Source organism: Mauremys mutica, chromosome 7 (assembly GCF_020497125.1).
Source record: "Mauremys mutica isolate MM-2020 ecotype Southern chromosome 7, ASM2049712v1, whole genome shotgun sequence".
Lineage (NCBI taxonomy): Eukaryota > Metazoa > Chordata > Testudines > Geoemydidae > Mauremys > Mauremys mutica.
Window position 1 is genome coordinate 98,400,997 of NC_059078.1, and position 18,733 is coordinate 98,419,729.

At 36.9% G+C, this 18,733-nt stretch overlaps 1 protein-coding gene across 8 annotated transcripts in view; it reads right to left on the reverse strand.

The window, feature by feature from the left end:
• EXOC6 (exocyst complex component 6) overlaps positions 1 to 18,733 on the reverse strand; it is a 192,265-nt gene that overhangs the window by 43,392 nt on the left and 130,140 nt on the right. For 4 of the 8 annotated variants that reach the window (XM_045023841.1, XM_045023842.1, XM_045023848.1 and 1 more), the window contains exons 19-20: positions 16,437 to 16,466; positions 8,372 to 8,513 (exon numbers count right to left, since the gene is read on the reverse strand). In XM_045023841.1, coding sequence (XP_044879776.1) covers positions 8,372 to 8,513; positions 16,437 to 16,466 — 172 coding nt within the window. The remainder of the gene's footprint in view (positions 1 to 8,371; positions 8,514 to 16,436; positions 16,467 to 18,733) is intronic. The other 4 variants (XM_045023843.1, XM_045023845.1, XM_045023846.1 and 1 more) reach the window with 1 other exon arrangement.

The window sequence follows — 18,733 nt, forward strand, 5'->3', positions numbered from 1 at the left end:
TCTTTTGCTGCAGGTCTTATTCTATTTTAATAAATATATTTAAATGCTTTCAAATGCTGTGGATCTAAACATACTTTCAGGTATAGTTTTTAATTTCAAAAAGCAATTTTAGTTCCTGTCACCTTAGATAGGAAACATTTCTACTTATATTTAACAGTATAAATTACCAAATAATGTTAGCAATGGCAGTCGTTTTAGAACATTAAATACATATACATCCGATTATATATTATTAGTGGTGGGCACACATCTAACGTGTTTGTAAGTCAGAAAATCCTGAAGCTTTTTATGTGTTCTTGCGGTTCTCCACCAGAACCAGTGCTCAGTCTCTCCTAGCAATCTCCCTTCCCAAAACAAACTCCTGCTACTCTTACCCACTGCATTGCGGGGAAAGAGCCAAACAGCCTGCCCCTGCTACAGCTTGTGAGTTTTATCTTTGGGAGGTGACTGAAATACCCCATTTCCCCCCAGGGTACTCGTATTCTGGCACAAACAGGAGGATTTCTCTGTGGCTTTTCTGCAACAGGCCTCAGTGGCCCCTCTTATAATGATAATCAGAAAAAAACCTGGGAAACCCTAAAGTTATCCCATTCATACTAGCTGCAGATTACCACAGATATAAAAGACACTGTATAATATATAGGGAATAAAACAACTACTTCAGTTCCAATAAGAACACCTGCAAAACCTCCACCCATCCCGTGAATCAAATCCAAAACTTTTTAAATGTTGGGAAAGGTTGATTAAGTTCCCCAACCCCCAACCTCCCCAAAAATTTTCTCCTGGAGCCGAGCAGTCACAACATGCTTTCTTTAACATTCCTCTTTCTTCTCACACCCTTGTCTCCTTGGAAATGGGGAGGCCTGGCAACATAATTTCCTCTTTTAGAATCAGAGGAAGTTCATCTTGAAGCAGCCAGGTAATCTGCTCCTTCTGTTCTCTGGCATCAGGAGCAAGTAACCTCGCTGCTGAGCCCTGCTGATCTGCCTCTTTAAAATGTAAATCAGTATGGATCCTCAAAATGCAATGCAGGATTGTGAAATTTCAGAGCATGCCATAAGAGCTCTTCCTCCATTCCCACAAGAACTAGTCCCTGTAACAAGTTTTATGACTTGTTATGAAACAAGAATTTAACTGCATTTGCCAATTGGATTCTTGGCTCTTTAAAAGATGGAGTTTTGACCTTTAAAGTATTTGGGCAAAGCGTTGGGTGTGCTTTTGATTCAATTAATTATTCCAGTTGATGTATTCAAAGAATGTGTCCCTCATTTTATGACTAACAAAACTTCAGTCTCAAGGGACGTTAATACAGAATCTTTTTCAAACACTAAATTCATTAACAATTTTTTTAAGGAAACAAATTTTACAGGAAATAAAATTTTTGCCACTATTATTTCCATCTCCTGTTTATATAATATACTACTTTTAAACCTGAAAGAATAAAAAAAAGTATAATTAAAATCCGAACAAATGTCTAGATACCGGAATGTTGCTAAGACTTAAAATAATTAAAATGGCTGTTTAGAAGCACTGAACTTTCTGCATTACACCTGAAAACTTTCAAATTCAGAATGCATCTGATATACCCTCCACTTCTGGGTCAGTAAAACAGCAAATCCATTTATCAAATACAGGTAGGAAGCTACCTGCCATTTGTGAATTATTTGCACATCCCGAGTGCTAATGGAAACGTCACTGTCATAGCCATTAATCCAAAAATGTCAAAGAATAAAGCTGGATGAGGGCGATGAGCAAGAACATAAATCACAGCCAGCACAGTGATGCCTGGAATGTGACTGTGACAGACCTTATGAATGAATCTCCAACAACAAAGCAATCTCTGGGCAGACATTGGTGCCTACCCCTTATTCTGCACATTATAAGATGGTATTTTTTGTAACATACTTATTCAGCAAACATTACATAAACTCTTATTTAGCTGTAGCTAAACACTTCAAAGGAAATATATTTGATCAAATATATTTGCAGAGAAATTGTTATACTTTACATTAAAAACATTGCAGAAAGAGTCAAAATTTTACCAACAGTTATATATATAAAAAAATGCTACAAGGCACCTGGGGTTGTCCATTATAGTTAAGCATGAAAATAGTTTCCATAAAATTATTACTTCCCCAGTCGCTCACTTCGTCCCTCTCTCACACACACAACTTTCAGACACATTCACATTTTGTTCTGAAATTTTCCATGCTTAGTCTTAGCTATATGCTAAATTAATTTTTTGGGGAAACTTAAAACATCATCCTTTTGGCTCATTTTAAATTATGGGAAAATTAAAAATCAGATTTCTCACTGTAAAAACATTCTAACCTCATGTTTTTGAGCAGGACGATAGCAAAAAGGCTAGAACTTGTAGAGACACAGTCCTGATGAAAAACAAAATCCTTCAACTGGTTAGGAAAAAGTAAACAATAAAATTATATGTGACTGAGAAGTCGCTTAGAGCATTCTCACTAGAAAGCTGCTAAGATTATAGCAGTTTACTGGAACCCTGCCTTCTCTGTGACATCATGGCACACTTTCCCTGTATGGCCTGAGGAGGGAGGGGCTGCTGCTGGGATAATATTCAGGAGGTAGACTATAAAAGTCTCTTTGAAACATATAATGAAAACATATAATAAAAGAAAGGCTAATAAAACCATGGACATGGAAGATTCTTTCAGCTGATTTAATTTCATTTCTAGAAATAGAAAAAATGTAAGTTAATTATCCTGAGTAAAAGTTGGAAAAGGAAAAGCATTCCCTCTCAACCTAACAGACGGCAGAAAACCCACATTCAGGATTAGATTTTGGGTCTCAAGCAATGAACAGGTCATTATGTTGTGCAAGTATCTAAGAGAAAAAGTAACACTACATCACTGCTTCAGCCAACCCCATGGCATTTGAGCAATGAGCAATATGGTAGTGGCTCTGGAGTTCCTACTAAATCTGTCTTTATATTCAGGCACAACTTTTTAGGAAGGAAGGGAGTGGGAAGTTAATGTGGTACACATGGTCAAGTATCACTTTTACACATACATGCCGAGTCTTATAGTGATAAATCACATAATTATCTGGCTGTAAACAGCATATCCTCAAAGATTCTGCCAGGAAATGAATAACTATCTCAGGAAGGGATGGAGAGGAAGAATTTTTTCAAAGAATTAAATAAAACTCTAACATATTTATACATAGAAAATATATGTATTAATTGTATAGGAATTATAGGTAGAGCTGTTAGCAATGCCTGGGCTGTAGTTAAGGTTGCCTAACACTTTTCATTATTCATTATTGTGTCAGAGTCACAATCTGGTCCCTGGTTCCCCCTTGCTTGGGAGAGAGGAGGAGAAGAGGAGCAAATGAGAATAATTTGTGCCAGCCCTGTAGATGGACCAGATTACCTCCTCTGCACCAGCTCAGCTGTGCAGGCTGGTGCAGTTTGGGGGTTGACAAAGGCTCTGCCCACCCTCTGTCCTTGCCCACCTATTCCCTGCCTGCCTTTGCAGGATGGGGATTAGAAACCCAATGTAGGCTGCCATCCCCTGCAGCTCTGGATACTTGTAAGTCAGTGCAGGGAAGTGAAGGAGCACTAAGCAAAACAGACCTAGAATGCCCTGGAATGCGAGGGTGTGAGCAAGCTATCATGGACGCACTGTCAGTGCTTTGGAGGCATGATCAGGCCTCCCAGCTTCTTGAACCCAACCACCCTGCCCTTAAACTACTTCTCGAACACGTTTCTTTAAGAAGGCAAAGTAAACTGTAGTCTCAGCAACATGACGAACAAGACGGCAATCTTTAAGATCATGCACGACTCACTCAAGCAACTCCATGAACTTGTCTTCTTGTCTGCCCTTTAAACTTCTATCACCTTCCCCAAATATACTGGCATCTACTCCTGTTGTTCTTGTCTTAATTTGGGCCTGATCCTGTAAACTCTTTTGCCATTCAATGCGATTACTTCCAGGGGTAAGAGCTAGTCACGAGGAAGGATTTGCAGGACGAGAATCATGAGATTGGAGGCTCCTTGGTCAGGGAATCTGTTATTATTTGTTCTACAAAGTGCCATGTACATCTTTAATGGTATGTAAGTACATAAATAATAAATAATAATAATGAAAGAAGCAAGACTATTCTGACTTGGAGGTAGATTATGCAGAGGCCTTAGTTAACTCACTGCTTGAGAGAAAAAAGCGAAAGAATTGAAAAATTCCACAAAAGTGCCAGAGAAGATACCCAGTGGTGGGCTTCAGGTGAACCCATACGTGAGGGATAGCCCTTAGCCTTTGTTACCATGCTGAACTATCATAAGAGTTAATCTGTTGGTAGCATAATTTAGGTTTAATTTTTTTTCTCTAACAAAAAAGTAAATTGCTACGCTTTGCTTGTTACAGCCAGTTTTTAGGTAAGCAGGAGATGACTGAGATAATGAATAGCACCCTGGGTGTTTTTAACAAATGCAAAATAATATGCAATAAAAGAAAAAACAACCTGTAAAGAGAAATAAAATGAAAAACATATCCCAACACAGGCCTGGGCCTGGCTTCCCGCTCTGGGCATTGTAACCTGGCATTCAAGGTTGCAACACCACTCAGACTTGGCCCCCCCCAGTCCCTCTGTCATGACAGAGGATGGATGGGCCAAACCTGAGTGGTGCTACAATTTTGTGTGCCAGGTCGCAAGGTGGCCAGGCCAATCCTGAGCAGCGCTGTGACCCCAGGTGCTAGGCTGGAATGCCCAGAGAGGGGAGCTGGGTCATAGAATCATAGAATCTCAGGGTTGGAAGGGACCTCAGGAGGTCATCTAGTCCAACCCCCTGCTCAAAGCAGGACCAAACCCAACTAAATCATCCCAGCCAGGGCTTTGTCAAGCCTGACCTTAAAAACCTCTAAGGAAGGAGATTCCACTACCTCCCTAGGTAACCCATTCCAGTTCTTCACCACCCTACTAGTGAAAAAGTTTTTCCTAATATCCAACCTAAACCTCCCCCTCTGCAACTTGAGACCATTACTCCTTGTTCTGTCATCTTCTACCACTGAGAACAGTCTAGGTCCAGTCCAATGGGACAGGAGCCGCTGCTGTGTGGTGAATGCAAGGCAGCCTCTCTCTGCACCTCTCCCCCCACTCCCCGGTCAAGGCCTTCCAGTCCCCAGGATCAGAACCCACCCTCCACACAGGGCCCCCCTGCCCTCCCATTCCCTCAGACCTCCCATAATAAAATGAAATAAACTTCCCCAAAAATCAAACAAATAATCATAATTTTAAAAAAACAACAACACAGGGTTCTAATAATGAACATAACAAAACACTTTCTAGTAAGGTCTTTCCTCTCAGGAATATGAAATGTAGAATAAACAGAACTGTACTGTGATAATGTATTCTCCTGAATGGTTGGAACTTCCAGTCTACTATATGTAATGGTTCCCTGGGCAACCCTTTCAGCCATAGTAAATATCACTCTAGACATCATAAAATAGCCTGCAACTTCTGAATCATAAAGCATACACATTACATTTTATTATCGACAGGGCTGGTAGCACCGCCTGTTATTAACATACATATTATAGACCTTGTTTTCAGTGTATAACTTTGCCAAACTTTTACTGTTTGGGCTAGAATTTTCCAAGTTGATTTTTTAAGTTTTAGCCAAAATGGTTTGGCCATTTTTGAGAACAAGGCTATAGGGGAAAATAGGTTTTGACATTTAAAAAAAACCTGGTGACCTTTCCTTTGTAAAGCTCTAGTACAGCCATGCTTTGGGGTAGGTATTTAAAATTTGGCATAGGGGCGGCGTATGTCAAGATGTGCATTTTGATGTTCCTGTGAAAGTCTGCCCAAATTTAACCAAGTAATAAGCCTTTGAAAAAAACTCAGTTTGCATGTTCTCTGCAAAGACTTCTTAAGAGATTAACACGCAAAATATCTCATGATTCCTTCTTCGGCTGCCTGACAGCTCCTAGTGTTGAGCAGACTGGCATGCAACATCCCTAGAGAGCAACTGAACATTGCTCTAACCCTGCAACTGCTGCTGTCAACTGCTCTGGGCTGGGGTACAGGCTGACACCAGAACTGAGAGCATGGAGACTGTTTCTCCTGTGCTTCCTCCCCCAGGAGGATGAAGCTGCCTGACTTGAACGCAGAGGAGTCGAGAGCCAGATGATGGGAGAGGAAAAAGACTAGATTGGAACACAGAGCCTGGTGACACTGGGACTGAGAGGGGGAGGAGAGAAAGAGAAAGAAGAAGTGGGGGACTGGGACACATTGAGGAAGGAAACGGAGGTGGGGAAGGTGGGGACACTGAAACTGATTGGGCAAGGAGACTGGGAGCCCATGAGAGAAACAGGATTGAGGGTAGAAAACTTGGATGGGGAGACTGGGACTGGCTGGGCAAGGATACTGGGATTGGAATGAGAAGGCTAAGGAATGGAGATTGGCACTGGGTAGGCAAGGAAAAATGAGGAGTCCTGGGTGGGAAGAGACCCAGGTCTGGGACAAAGACAGATTGTTGAAGATAGGGCAGAAGGGGTCAAGTTTGGGGAGAACAGGCAGAAGAGCATGTGCCCACTACAGCACATTCTCCTCCAGAATTTGGAATGGAATCCTAGTTTTCTGAGCCTCACCATTCTTCATCTCAGCAAAAATCTATGAAACCCACTGTCAAAGTGTGTTTTTTATCCTCCTCTAGAGCTGGTCCAAAGAGAAAGACAACCTACCATTGCTCTCAGTTACTCCATTAGCACACAAGGCAGAGGGCTCAGCTGTGGAGCTGAAGGTTCTAATCCTGCTGATGACCCATGTGGATGTCAACATGATGCTACATATTTGAATTTGTTTTTTCAGTTTGCTTTTTTTTTTTTTTTTTTTTTTACAAACCTCAGAAATTACACACTACATTAAAAGAACATTATTAAGGTTGCAAAATCAAGCTCTCAAAACTTAGGAAATGCCAGAATTAAGGTTGTCTGTGAAGCCTTAATTTGGTCCCCTTGTATGTATACATTAAGGTACAGTCTTTAACTACATGATTTCCACAGGCTCCCTGCCTCATTTAGCAAAGAGGATGGATCTAGTCTGTTGTCTGTATGACATCCGCCTTATTGCAGAAATTGAAAGATGTGTAGTGAATGAGGCAGGGGGACTGTAGGAAGAGAAGGGATGGTCTCATGATTAAGGCAGTTGAATGCTGACCTGGAGAACTGGATTTTATTTCTGCCTCTGACACAGAGTTCCTATGTGATGCTGGGCAAGTCACTTAAACCAAACTTTTCACAGGTAGTAATTAATTGAGTGTTTTTCATTTCCTAGTAGTCCAACTTGAGACCCTGTGGTTTGATTTTCAGAACTGCTGGGTGCTCACAGCTGCAAATGAAGTCAATGTGAGACATGCTTAAATATATAAAGTGCTGTCTAAAGCTAAGTATTCTGAAAGATCAGGCCCATGGAGTCTCAAGGACACCTAAGGTGGCACCCAAGTTTGTGGGGACTTTTGACCTTACTCTTTCTATGCCTTGTCTCCCTATCTGTAAAATGGGAATAATATCCACTCCACTGTTTGTGAAGCACTCAGCTAAGTATAGTAATGAGTACCATAGAAAGCATATGAGGTAATTATTATTCTGTATTTACAGCAAGATTTCAATAGTAAATAAGGTAAATAAGGCGTAGGGTCACACATTGAACACTCAGACAAAATATTTAACAGCTGCTCATTAATTGAGCACCATCCATCTTGTGCATTGAATGAGGCAGGGCCTGTGGAAAAAATAGTATGTGATCATATAATTAAAGACTGTATCATAATGCAGATACACAAGGGGATTGAATTAAGGTTGCACAGTCAATCTCTATTCTGGCGTTTCCTAAGTTTTCAGTGGCTGACTATGAAACCTTAATGATCTTTTAACATAGTGTTTTGTGTGTAATTTTATGGTAGATTATAGCTTTGTATTACATAATGATTATTATGCTACTAGAAGACACAATAGAAGGACAATTCAATCTAAGCAATGCTTAGTTTCATTAAAAAGCTTTCCAGGTGCCTTAATATTCAGGGTCTTTATTTAAAACCATCTAACTGTCAGCATTTTGGGGTCCTGAATATTTAATACCCTTTAAAAATGAAGATGTCATAAGTTAATATTTTCATTTAAGTAATTTAACTTCATTTGGAAAATTATTCTCACAGTTATCTACATAACCAAAAATGGTAGCGTCCTTTAAAATATAGGTGAAATAAAAGCATAAGCAAAAGACAAAAATTTTGTATGCTATAGAAAAGGATCACTACCTGGCTTAGATAAAGAAATTTTTGTTTGTGTCATGGCAGTTATAATAAAACATACAAATACTGTAACATTCAGAATTCTCTACTTACATTCACACTGTATGACATCTAAGTTAAATTGCTGAACAGCTCCCATGCTTATCTGTTTTAACTCACTGTCCAATAGCATCTGCATCAGGGATGTTGAAAGATGTTGGCAGGCTGACATGCAAGCTGTCTGGGCCACTTTTCCCTGATAAAAAGGGTAACAAGTTGTAAGATAGCAAGCAAATTATATACCACCAGATAATGGCCTGTATTACTTTATTTTATATACAACACAAATTCTTAATACAACTACACTTAGACACGGAATGATTAATGAAAATGTATTTGATGCAATTTTATCAGTTTTGAATATAATTAAATCTTTACGAGCATTAAACACAACCCAAATATGTATTAAGCAAGAGTGGTAATTTTTCTGGACTCATAGACAAATCCAAATATTTTTCAAGAGTATAGACTGGAAGAGTGTCATGAAAAATATTCGTTGCTGAAATATGTTGTTAACCTTATGACGACATTTTTGAACACAATGAAAACTGGAATGGAAATTGACACATTGCATATGTGTAACACCATAAAACAGACAAATACCTTTATAGAATCAAAACATTTGCTTTTACCTGGGTATTTTACCATAATAGCTCATTATTACAGAAATATTAAACTGTTGATTTCCAGCCCCCAAATCTGCTGCTTTCAAACTTCAAGCCTGTCCATACACTTTTAAAGTATTTGACAGGTTAAATAATGGTCCATGGAAATCAACTACTCACAAAATGAATAGTGGCCCTCTGCTGTACAAAACAGAAATAATTTTCTAATCACAATCCAGTTATTTACATTTTCATTTCAATTTTTACAGAATCCTTCAAAATAAATTATTTCCCATTACAAGAGATTAATAAAACAAAGCACAATTTAGCTATGAACATGCTAAACTATTTAATCAAATGTTAATTTAAAACCAAATATGAAAGTTGCACTGCAGATGGATAACCAATTAAGATGAAATTTCAAAACAATTATTCATAATGACTACCTCACTAGAGCTATCTTTTACCCACAATGTTGCAATATTTTTAAAACATTGAAATCTTTGTGTTACATTGTAATGTTATGCTTTACTGAACTTGTGGTTTAATGTACCTTTAAATAAATATGTTTTAATGTAATGATCTCAGTTAATGATATAATTTATTTTGTAACATAGCTCAAGTATTCATATACCATATTTTTATAGAGGAGAAATGATTTAGTATACCTTGTGCAATACAAATAACTTTACCTTTTAAATTATTACTATAATTTTAATTACAGGCCAAAAAATAATTAAGACTATTTTCTAAAGGATAAAGAGACAGATTTTGCCCTTAGTTATGCAAGTACAACTCATTCATTTCAATGAGAGTTGTATGTTTATGAACATCAGAGAGCAAAATCTGGCCCTAAATATTTTGTGTTGCTTTCATAATTTACTGTTATAATTTAATTTATCAAAAGAATATATACATAATACAATGTATCACTTTGGAATTTCTTTGAACTTTTCCTGCTTTTGTTCATGGATATTACATTATGCACTCTGTTCTGATGTCAAACTGGAACTTCCAACAACTTTCACTAATATAACTTTAGCATTAGGACACCTTGAACTGTAAGGAGCTTCATATCTAAAATGAGATGTCAATTTCTTAGTTGAAAGCCTTAAAAAAGTAAAGCAGGAGCAAATAACATATTTGACCGAAACAGATGAACTGCCAACAAGGAATGTAAGAAACAATGCAAGAACAGCATGCTTAAAAGTCTCCCAAACCCAATGGTAATTACATTGGGAGACATGCAGCTCTATTCCCCAAGCAAAACAACATCAATATGAATGGGGGGGAAAAAAGGGGAGGAGGATAACCAATGGGCCACAATTCATTTAATTACAATGTAGTAGGTTTGAGATACTTAATGGAAATGTCATTTTGATTTAATGGAACAACTAGTGCATTTCAGTTTAATGTACTGCTCCATCAAATCAGCTCCATGTCCTATTTATGCTGCCAACATAATGTAATAACAGTATAAGCAGATTAATGGGTTGTCAAGAAAAAATTTAACATTAAATTTATTTTATATGCAAACATAGTGTGTATTCTTATAAACAAAAGATTCCATTTTACCTTTCTGACCAAGCTTCTGAACTTAATTGTTGTAAACTGGCATGTATCAATAGCACTGGAGCACAAGATAACGGTGACAATACAGAAATACATGATATGAAATAATTATGTTGGACTTTTTAAAATAAGTATCAATATATGTGCATTTAATGCTTATTTTAAATGACAAAATGTGAACATCCTAACATTTAAATTACTCCCAACTATGCACTTGAACTACAGGCTTATTGTTCTCATGGTACAGTCAAGCAGTGATAAGGGGGGAGTTTACTGTACACAATTTACAACTATTCAGTGAGATCACTAGGTTTTTGTAAATCTAGGTTAAAAAAGGTAAGGCTAAATCTATTAAACTTATCTGTAAACCACAAGAATCTGAGTTATTACTCTACTAAACTAATTTAAACTCCTTTATAGATTTACTTTGCAATATTCAGTATTTCCAAATTCAAAATGCACAGGGTTATAACACGTATTCATAAGAGGATAAAATAAAAATTCAAGTAATTTTTTTAGAAAATGTGAAACATTATTTCAAATTCATATCTGATAAATGAGGTCTGACTATATTTATAGTCCAACTTATATCACGTAACAATTTGTCATCCCTATTGTCAATATTTTTCAAAATGGATGTTTTAAAAAGTAAACGTATGGGTCCATGAATATTATCATAATGTACTACTACTTCAGAATAAAACGAGTTCAGTTAATTTCAAAGCATTCTTAATATTTAGCATTTGTAAGTTTTGGGTTTTTTGAAGTTACTCTGTCAAGCAAGTAAATTAAATAAACATATCTGATGTCATGCATAAATTCAACAGTTTTATTGCACTCTACTATTGCAGACCTCTATGAAGAAACTACTACCATCTCATCTTCACACGAGTTATAATTGCCGCTATCTACTAAGCATATTCTTTTACTTCACCAATGCAAATTTCGGGAAACAAGGACCCTATTCTATAAGTAAAAACACCTGCTACATTTTTTTTAAAGGCAACTACTTTTACCAACCCTTTACATTTTGCTGAAATACAAGTTTGTAAAAAGAGAAAACCCTTAGACAAACTTCTTATATTTCAAAGGAGCTTGCAAAAAAGAATCTGCTGACATATTAAATCCTTTCTGTAGTACCCAAAAGCTTTTCTCTTAAGAACAATTGTAGTAAAGAGACATTTGGCTCCTAGGAAATTCCCAAAGGGTCAGCCATATGCATCCTTCCATGGCACCTTCACGGTACTGCTTTCTACATCCATGCTAGCTGTCTCAAAAGCAGCTTTCATCATTCACTAGGGTGTCAGTCAATATGATTTATGGACTGCATTCAACAAAGTCAAAGCATATAGAATGAGAAATATGACTACAATCTGCTAATTTGTTTTGTATTGAGCCACTTAAGAGTCAAAGACCTGATGTCAGGCTAAGACCGGCAACACAATTAACCAGCCGGTGACAGATTCATCCATCCTCCCTGCCAGGCAGTGCCAATCAAAGACAGCATGAGGTGACATTTGGAGAAGTCAGTAAGAAAACCCATTCTCTAAGTAGCCTATGTGGGCTTCTGATTGACAGCTTTTGACTATAGCTTGTGGAGCACCACCACCCTTTACCCAATAGTTCCTCACAGCAAGCTGTGAAATAAGGCTTTCACTGCCAATCACAAGAACAATAAAACAACACAAACTACCATCCCCAATGAAAAAGAAAATAAGAAAACTTGTCTGTTAAATCTAAAAAGTTAAGCTTCAAAATTAACTATATTAAAAGATATTAAGCAATTTTTAAACTTACTGAAACTGCAAGAAAACTAAAATACATACGTTTCAATAGTCACATTAATTAATAGTTTTAACAATTGCAGTAACAAATCCAACTTTTGATAAATAGATGAAAATTTTATTTCTTAAAACAGTAGGAGAATTTTAAAAATACATAATTTCACTACTATTGATGTAATTCCTCCTCCCCAAGGAGTTGATCAAAATAAACATAAGATTCCCATAGAGAAATAATTTGTAATTCTTTTTTCAGTAGTCACAGTTTCCTCTAAAGCAGCAAAGGGTCTTAAACATTGTACTAACAAAATACATGCATCACTGTTGAAAGAACTCCTCAACTATCTGATAGCCCACTTATTAGATAAAAAAATTCCTATTTATCCTTGTGAAACAAGTATTACCCACTATTGTTTTCAAATTAATTTATCTCAGAACTTAAGCTGTAATATATCCTGAACTTTCCAAATAAGGGCTCAAGACTGCATCTTTTATTCACAGAAGCCATCCCATTGACTTAATGAGACTACATATATATGGATTTTTAGGATGAGGACCTATGTTTTTATAGGCATAGTGCCATTATAAATCACAAAAGTGAAGCTTATATAGGATGTTTATGTGAGAAGAACCTGAATATTAAAATAAACTCATACGGCCAAATCCTAGTAGCTTCTGCAAAGCAGAGGCAGCAGGAGCTTCATGGCACACAAGGGCTGCAGAGCTCCAAAAGACAATGCACCTCCATACCATTGGTTAAGAGATCTGAGCCTGATCCATTACAAATCACATAGGATTACTCCAACCCCAGCAGCAAGTGTCAGTGGTGGTGTTGGGAGACATGCTGGCTCCTTCAACAGAACAGGAAGCTCATTACATGAACTCTCTACCTGCTCTACACCTCTCATATGTGCAGCTGAAGAAGATACCCTTATCACACCACTTCTGTGACTCTGGACCAGTCAGCCCAGGGCACAGCTGGTGTGCGTGACCTGTTGAGGCTCATACTCCCTTACTGCCACATATCACGATGTAGTAAATTTATAGCACCTAAATGTATGCTAGATGATTCACCGAAGAAAGAGAGAAAGAGATTCTTTCCATTCCAAAGAGTTCAACATTTACATGTGGCCATTGATTTTTATGTTAATTGGAGCTGACTGAATACTGTTTGCTTTTTATGCCATTAAAAGAGAGGGTAGGTGTTAGAATGTAGATTAAAGAGAAAGCAAGAGTCCAGCACCGTGGACTACACACTTCTCCTTTTCTGCACCATGCAATGTCAGTTACAAGCCTGTCTGTGGTTTTCTGTGCAGGAAAAGGAAATGGGATTCTTCGAATGTAGGACAACTTTCTGCTGAACAAGCTAATCTTCTATGGAACCAGCATCCACCTTCATCCAGGATAATTATACTTCCTCATTCTTGTGCTTTATCTGGTCTTCTCTATTTAGATTGCAAGCTTTTCAGGGCAGGGGCTCTCTTTTACTATGTGTGCATCCACTGCCTAGCACAAGGCCTGTTAGTTGGGATTTCTAGGCACTAATTTAATACAAATAAACCTTAATGGTGGGTGAGTGAAGTGAGGCGGACACTTTAGCTTAGATGAGACTCCCTTGCTATATTACCTTTGTTGGTGAAGACAGTTGATGTTTTCCTAGGGGTGGAAGGCAACATGCTGGCTATCCTTAAGGAAGCTGTTCTGAGACCTCTGCTAAATAAACCATTACCAATCCATTAACAGGATTAAATTAAATGTGTGTGTGTTATGAGATGGTTAAGAAGTTAAGTGAGGGGACTAAGGCAATGGTGCATTCAACATGCTGATGATGCCCTGTACAGTGAACCACTATCTATATGAACTGCGGGTTGGATAAGGCTCAACCTGGACAAGACAGAAATAACATGAGTGCTGTGGGGGAAGCATTATCAATTAATATACGCACCCCTGATTAAGGGCAGGTATTTGTCCTTTTAAGATTCTGGGCTAACCTTGGATACTGAGGTAAAAGCTTTGGCCAAAAGTGCATTTTTCCAAATATGACGTTCAAGAAGTGCCCTTTGGAAGCAGATCTTGCTACAGTTATGCATGCCTTTATCAATGGCAGATTAAATTACTATAATGCACTGCACATGGGGCTATATACTGCTCATGTGAAAACTGAAGGTAGTGCAGAACATGTTTATTTAAGATTATGTTTCACAGAGAAAACACATTACTGCCAGTGTTCCAGAATCCACACTACCCGCCAATATATTTTTGGGTGGAGTTCAAAGTGGTGGCTTTGAGTAGAGTTACTCAAACTTCAGCGGTCTCAGTAAAGAAGAGAAAATGATGCTCATAGGGCATTTTTCCTGTGGGATCTTGGCTTTGGAAATTGGTCCTAACCCTCCTTGGTCTACTAGAGTCTATTTTCTGAACATTCTTCAGAGCCCACTTGGGTTTTTTTTTCAGTCACTGGAAGGTGGGGAGGCAGGTTGATGGAACATGGTGGATTGTTTGATGGGTTACTGTTATTAAAGGGGTTTAGTGAGCATCGGCAGTCCATTATGTTTTAGTTTTAAATGCATAAAATACGGTACCCACAGCAAACTTTGGATGGATGCTAAAAATTGGAACTAATAAAATGAAAATAATCCTAAATAGATGTGAGTAAAAAAGGTAAGGGAGAGTGGTGGAAAATAATATAATTTCATAAACGTACAACAAAAATCCTTTCCATTTGTTAAAAGAAGCAACAATTTAAGGGACACTTATTCAGGTTTATGCACCCCCCTGCCCTCCAAATTACTTTGAAAGTTTAGTTCCTTCTCTCCCCTCAGATTTGGAGATCAGGACTCCTCCAACTTGCTTTTGACAGCCAGTCCTAGGAGTGATGTGTTATTAAAAATAATCCAACTGTTTGGCTGCTCCAGATACAAAGCTGTGAATTACAATATACACATACACACTATGATGGAGTTTTTAATATCTCACCACTGAAAGGACTGTTGTTGAAGGAGACACGGAGGAATCCTGGCCTTCAAAAACTACAGGAAAAAAACATTTAAAGGGAATAATTTTGAGCCCACAAAACTTTGACATATTCCTTTAAACTTAATATATGTGCTTTTGTTTCTATTTTACTAAAAGCACATCATTTTTGTAATTCAAGTAGTGCAGTTTCTAAACATCTCTATGTTTACGTTCAATAAAAAAAACATACCCTATGTTAGCTGGACTCTGGAAATTCTTTGGATACTTAGTAGCAAAGCTTTTGGTAGATTTAGCAAAAACAAAATAACCAACATCTCAATCTACTTCTAATATATTTCTCCACAAAAATAAAGACATAAAATGTGTACTAACATTAAAAAATAAATGTTTCTAACATTTACTTCAATATCATACATAATAAATGCCTTACAAAATCTTTCATTTTTTAAAATACGAGAATAATGCAATCAAATAAAACCAAATTGGGTATGATAAATCAAAATTCTACATGCATGTGAAATTACAAAAAAAAAAGGCAATTCTGCCACTCCATGTTCTGAAACAATTGCTAACAAACCCAATATTAATTTCTCAATTTTCATTATTCATTATCATGGAAATAATCTGTGGTTGATCAAAGTAAACTGCTTTTTAAAAAAACTTGATGACCTGAAAATAATCAGGGCATGGATGAATCCCTAAATGCAATCCATCATCTTTTTACACAAAAACATTTGAGTGCAGACATTCCTTCAACTCCAGCCAGCATGTGCACCAAAAGGGATATAGAACTTTCACCAAATCTTTATTCTGTGCCACTGTTTCTTCATTTTAACCTTATTCTGTATGCACATCCCACAGCTGCATTTTGACACCTGACCTCACTTCCAAAAGGTCTTAAAGTCTCCTCTGAATTATCTCATTTGTGATACAATGCACACCCTATCATGTTTCTGCAAGGCTTTTAGGGTTCCTTCTGTCCCAAAATACGAAAGACCAATGTTAGTAATTAACATGTCTCTTGCATGCAACCACACAACGAGGTACCCAGTGAGTCATCAAACAAATGGAAGGATTTTGTGGGTGGGGGGATTTATTAAGTGATTAAATATTGAAGCAATAAGCCTGCAGGCAGTTCATAGTTTTTCAGTTTACATGCTTTTTCTTCATCTTGCATCTACTTACCGACATAGCTGCATGGTCATTGTTGTTATTCTGAGAAGGAAACCAGTAAGGCAATCAAAACAAAAAATTAAAATGTACTGTCAACATCAAAAGAAATGTTGGCATCAGTAAAAGGGAAGAAAATTCTTCAGAAAACTTGTATTTTATGAGTCTTGATAATTATTAAGTGCTAAAATTATTTTGCCATAGTCTGCATGAATGAAAAATACCTAGATCTAGGAAGGCTTAATTTGCTATATAAAGTTTTGATATTCTTAACACTCACAGAAGACAAAAATATTTTGCTATATCAAACTGATACATTTTCTAAAATTCAAAGAAAAGTCAAAATTCCTTGGAAAATGTAAGAAAAAAGCTATAAACAAATTAAAAATTATTATTTTGCAAAGATACACAAAAAAGTGATTACACTGAAATAAGGGTACTTAATATAAAGATTGTCTTTTTCAGTGGGAATGAGCTGTATGTCAAAATAAAAAATCCAAAGGAACACATTCCACAAGTAACATTTTCTGAGTTGATCTTCTAGCAAGTTTTAATTGTAATAAGTATTAATGATACATTTATTAAAATATTCAAAATAAAAATTAAATGGTTCCTTAAAAATATTTTCATCATGTATATTTAACATCCAAACTACAAAGCACATAATTATTAGAAATTTATTAATCTATTTCATTCAAGCAATACTTAGGAATGCTTTAGCACAATGCAAGGCTAAATAAAGTCTCTGTTCCGTAAGTAATTTATTTTTTCACAAATTTTACTATTAATGGTAATTGGATGAACTAACAAATGTGAAAAGAAAATATTTTCCTTTTTCACGTCTTTTATGCTAACATTGTTGCTAATGTACAGTACACCTACACCCCTGGAGTATATGAGAACTTTAAGGAGAAACAATGCTAGAGAGACATCCCAGTGATGCCACAGTTGCTATGAGAGCAAAACCTGAGCAGTTTGGGTTGTCACCTTTACCATGCCATACCTAGATGTAGTAACTTAGATCATAGTGAGCCTGTTTTGGGTTCTTTAGATTCAAACATAAAATAGTATAATTGTATAAAACAAATTTTTACATTTTATATTCAGTTTTTTTAAAGTTATGTCCCCATCAATGCAAACACATCTAAGTATATGCCCATATGCAAGCATGGCACACGCACACACACACGGATGTTACTGTCTCTATACATTTAGAGGTAGTTACACATATTCCAAAAAAGAAGTAGGTTCTAATGTCAGATGCACAGGAGTCATAATGTGTAACCTTCTGCTGTGCATATGCACATGAAAGCATATGCACAAGCAGACTGGAGTCTAACCATCCTTCAACAGGCAGCACACCATGTCTGAATCAGACTATGGAGAGCTCATGGGAGCAAGGTGGCCATGTCTCCAGACTAGTAAACACCTGAATTATATTCTGCCATTCTGCTGTGTGGATACACAAGGGGTGGAGGGAGAAGAGGCTCCCTGTACCTTCTTCTTTCCTCACCATACCCACAACCAAATGAGCAGGACTTGGTTCTATAGTTTCTGGATATAAAGAGTACTGAACTATTAATATATGTTTGAATATCCATGATATTTCTACCACCAATGCAATAAGGCACCAACATTTCTTGAAGTAAAATTGTGAAGCTTTTATTTTGTTAATGAAAAGTCCTTCTAAAAACTATCCCATCCAAAATCCTATATGTGGCACATTACAATCTAGCTTTGCTTAAGACATCAAAATCTCTAAGGTTAGGCTTGTTTATGTTTTATTAACTTGTTTAATTATGAAAATGAGGCAGTTTTGTGGCCTTGTCTATTGAAAATACCTTTATTATAAACATCCTTTTTAGGACAAATATTTCCTCCTATTACAAATCAAACTCTGAAACTAATGGTAAGGAAAAGAATTAAATAATAAACTAATTTTCGTATCTTTTCTACAACTCTCGCACTACTATTTATATACAGAGGTCCGTCGAACAGGTTTCCACATTTTGTTGACTTGTTCACAAATCAATCAACCAGGTCAAGCAAATGTGTCCTAGGTTATTCTATTAGAGAATAAGACAAAAAGATACCAGAGTAAGACAAAAAGATACCATCCTACATTTTACTGGAACTGTAATACTGGAGCAAACTGGTAGTCCATCTAGTTCAGTATCCTGTCTATTACAGTGGCCAGTACCAAATGCAAGAAACTCAAAGTAGGGAATTACAGAATAACCTGTGCACCAGGGGAAGTTTCTTCCTCACCTTCTCAGCTAGAGGTTAGGTTATGCTCTAAAATATGAATGTAT